Here is a 3,241-nt window from a genome sequence, read left to right as displayed (position 1 = left end):
AACATTAATTCCTATTTAGTGTTTTATGCATTTAAATGCTTTTATTTAATATCATCTGGTCTAGGAACAAGTTCAATTAGTTTCCATTTTTACATTATAGTTCTTATCAGCTATTTGAGTTTTCTGTGGTAACAGCATTCTTATTGCAATAGGACTAGAAATCATAACAGTGTTTTCGCTAACAGTGTTTTTGCTATTTGTAATAAATATAAAGCAGAGATTTTAATGGGAATACCTTAGTTGATAAATTGAGGCAGTGATACAAAATAACATGTAAAATGATAATGCTAGTTTTATAAGCAATATCATATTAAAAAAAAAAACCTTAGGGAATATTATCCCTCTTAATTAAGGTCAGAAACTTTTAGTAAAGTTTACTTCTTTTCTGTGTTTTCCTGAATTGAAATATTTTTATTTATGGAGCCCCCGAAGGACCCCACAATTCTCAATAGACGTTTCTAGAGTTATTACTTGTTTTCTCTTCCTCATGTCTCAGAAAAATCTAATTACACTTTGACATAGACGGGCACTTACGAATCAAATATATACAGGAGCTCCCTTCAATCTAACACGGAAGAAGGGGCAGGTCGAACACAGCAGTTGGGGCGCCGAAAGTTCTGCAGCATGGACTGGAAAACACTGTGCTGCCTTCCTTTGAGCTTTTTATTTGATGAAGTATCCGAAGAAATGGATCTTCGGGTCTGGCCATTTTGAGCTTTGATTAATTTCTCATGTTCCCTGATTTGTCTTTGTAAATGGTTCTGGATGGCGATCCCCAAGGACTCTGCGTCCAGCGACGCACCGTACACTTCCCAGGTCATGCCCTGCTCGTCCCACTTGACGTCCCTGACACGCTTGGACTGTTTCAAATGCAGCTTGGAGTCGGAGCCCATTTGCTTTTTCTTCTCTCCTGGAGTAAGTCCCACCTGAGCCGCAGCTGCTGTCACGTTTAGCTTTTGCTCCTTGAGGAACTCGCTGACGCGGCTGGCCCGGCGCGGGCTGGCTTTGACTGAGCGCGAAGGGGTCCTCTTGCCAGAACCCGGGCTGGAGTCACCCATAGAGTCAGACGGCAGGTTCAGGCTGGCGGCTGTCTTGGTCTGTCTGTTTTCTTCTACAGCGCCCTCCTGGTTCTTTCTAACTGGGGAGGGTGCAGTTGATCCGGTGCCCCTGCTTTCCTGAGAGTTAGGATTGAGCAGGAGGGGTTTGGCCTCCCCACTTGCCCTGATATGGGGACTATCAGTGCCACAGGGTTCTTGCTCTTTCACTAGCTGAGGAGACGCAGGTTTCTTCTCCATTGCTTCTTCTTTGAGTGTGGCCTCTAAGCGCTCAGACTGGTCAGCTTTGCTGGCAGGGCCACAAGAGTCAGGGAGTTTGCAATCTGGATCTGTTTTGAGGCCATTTTTGGTTTTCACTGCAAACTCAGATGACTTGGTTTCAAATTTCCCTAAGTCATTACTCGTTTCAGCTCGACTGTCTGCACTGATAGAAATCTGGTCAACAGGGCCAGCTTCCAGGGAGACAGAATTCACACCGTATTGCTGTCTAGAGGTGGGCTCTTCCCTTGCGGGAGCCATTCCTGCTGACCTCCCATTCTCTTTACATGCATCCTGAGTATTAGTGGATGCCATCTTGACTGATGAAGTTTTAAGGACCTCAGCTGGTAGGCTCACTGATTTACCTTCCCCTTGAAAAGCTGAGGAAACAGCTGCAGCTGCTTGGGCCTGGGCCTCCGGCATGATGCCAGGATACTGACCTGGCTCCTGGAGGGCCTGCGTGTTGTCTGACAGCTCCAACAAGTGAACCCCGCTTCTGCTGCTGTGGCAAATGACATGCAGCTGTTCTTGTTGTTCTAAATGCCCAGCAGCAGGGATTTTCTTTAAGAAAGCAGCAAGGATGCTGGGGCTGGTGGAGACACTCCTGCTCTCGACGCTTGCCACGGCCTGCACTTCAGCATCTTGCCGAGCCCTGCCGGGCATGTCCTGGGGCTCACTTTCAACTTGGTTGGTCATTGTACTTGCTTCTTTGAACTTTGACACCTGCTGCTGTGCTGGCAGCAGCACCTTGTCGGGATCTGAAGGAAACATGCAATTTTTGCTAGGGAGGTGGGGTGGCTGAGGCGTCATGATCTGGGTATCTGAGGCAGTGGCAGAGAGCTGCTTGTTCCCTGAACATTCATCTTCTTTTGCTGGGGATTCACAGCGCTTTGTCTGTGAGTCACAGATGGCTTGCTGCCTTTCCCCTTCAGGTTTGCCTATGGGAGAGGAGGCATCACCACAATCAGACTCCTTGGCTGCTATATTAACAGTCTGCACCATTTCTTGGACAGTTTCTTGAGAAGAAAACTCACAGAGCACTCCGTCGTTGCTGCTATTCTTGATGCCTCCTGCAGGACAGCTTGATTTCTCAGATTGATCTCCATCTGAGGTTCTCTGTGAACTTACCAGCGTGGCTTCAGGTCCTGCTAAGGGACTGGCATTGGGCTGGTCCCCCGGACTGGCCTGGTGGATGTGTTGGTTGGCTGGCATTGTAAATGCTGCTTGTGTAAGATCCCTTCCTGCTGCAGAGCACGGGGTTGGTGCTGTGGGTCCACTGTTTTCTGTTAATTGAGTATTGCAGGGAGAGTTGAGTGTGGGAGATGCTTTCTCCACCTCATTGAAGATGCCAGGAGAGGACATGTCTAGCTGAGTGGTCTCATGCTCACAGACCTGCATCAGGGTCTTGTCAGCTGCTCTGGGACTAAGGTCTTTTTGTGCAAGAGAGTGGGAAAAGCCATTGGTGTTTTTACACAGGAGGGCTGGTCCAGGTTGCGGTGAAGCTGACTTCTCCTCTCCTAGGTCCTCTTCTTTTCCAGAAGCTTCAATCAGGAAAGTTCTAGCTGATCTCAGAGGATCAGGTACAGTCCCCATGGAATTTCTCTTGAGGAAAACCTCTGAGCTCTCCCCTGAGTCGTGCTCCCTCTGGGATGGAGTCTTATCTTAGAGCGTAGACACAGTCAGGGCTGATTCCTTTGAAGGATCAATCTGCAAATCAAGGCAACAGCACCATTAATATGACACAGCATGGAGGGATTGAAAAATATACCACATTGTCACTTGTCTAAGATATTAGCAGCATATTAAGACTTTCTTGCCTATAGCTATTGATATAAAATCATATCTTGTGAAGAAAGATTTTAGAAAAAAATCTTACTAGTACAAGTATTATTTAGATATATTAGCTGCTGCTTGCATCCCACCACATC

At 47.0% G+C, this 3,241-nt stretch overlaps 1 protein-coding gene across 1 annotated transcript; it reads right to left on the bottom strand.

Annotated features, from left to right (window-relative positions):
* Positions 1 to 560: 560 nt before the first annotated feature.
* GPRIN3 (GPRIN family member 3) lies at positions 561 to 2,906 on the bottom strand (the record flags this gene model as incomplete). The annotated part of the gene is made up of 1 exon (XM_084233724.1): positions 561 to 2,906. One exon carries the CDS (start codon positions 2,904 to 2,906, stop codon positions 561 to 563), a length of 2,346 nt encoding a protein of 781 aa, XP_084089850.1.
* Positions 2,907 to 3,241: the final 335 nt, after the last annotated feature.

Source organism: Talpa europaea, assembly GCF_964194135.1.
Source record: "Talpa europaea genome assembly, chromosome: 5".
NCBI lineage: Eukaryota > Metazoa > Chordata > Mammalia > Eulipotyphla > Talpidae > Talpa > Talpa europaea.
Note: the sequence above shows the minus strand (reverse complement) of the source record. Positions and strands in the feature narration are given on the sequence as shown.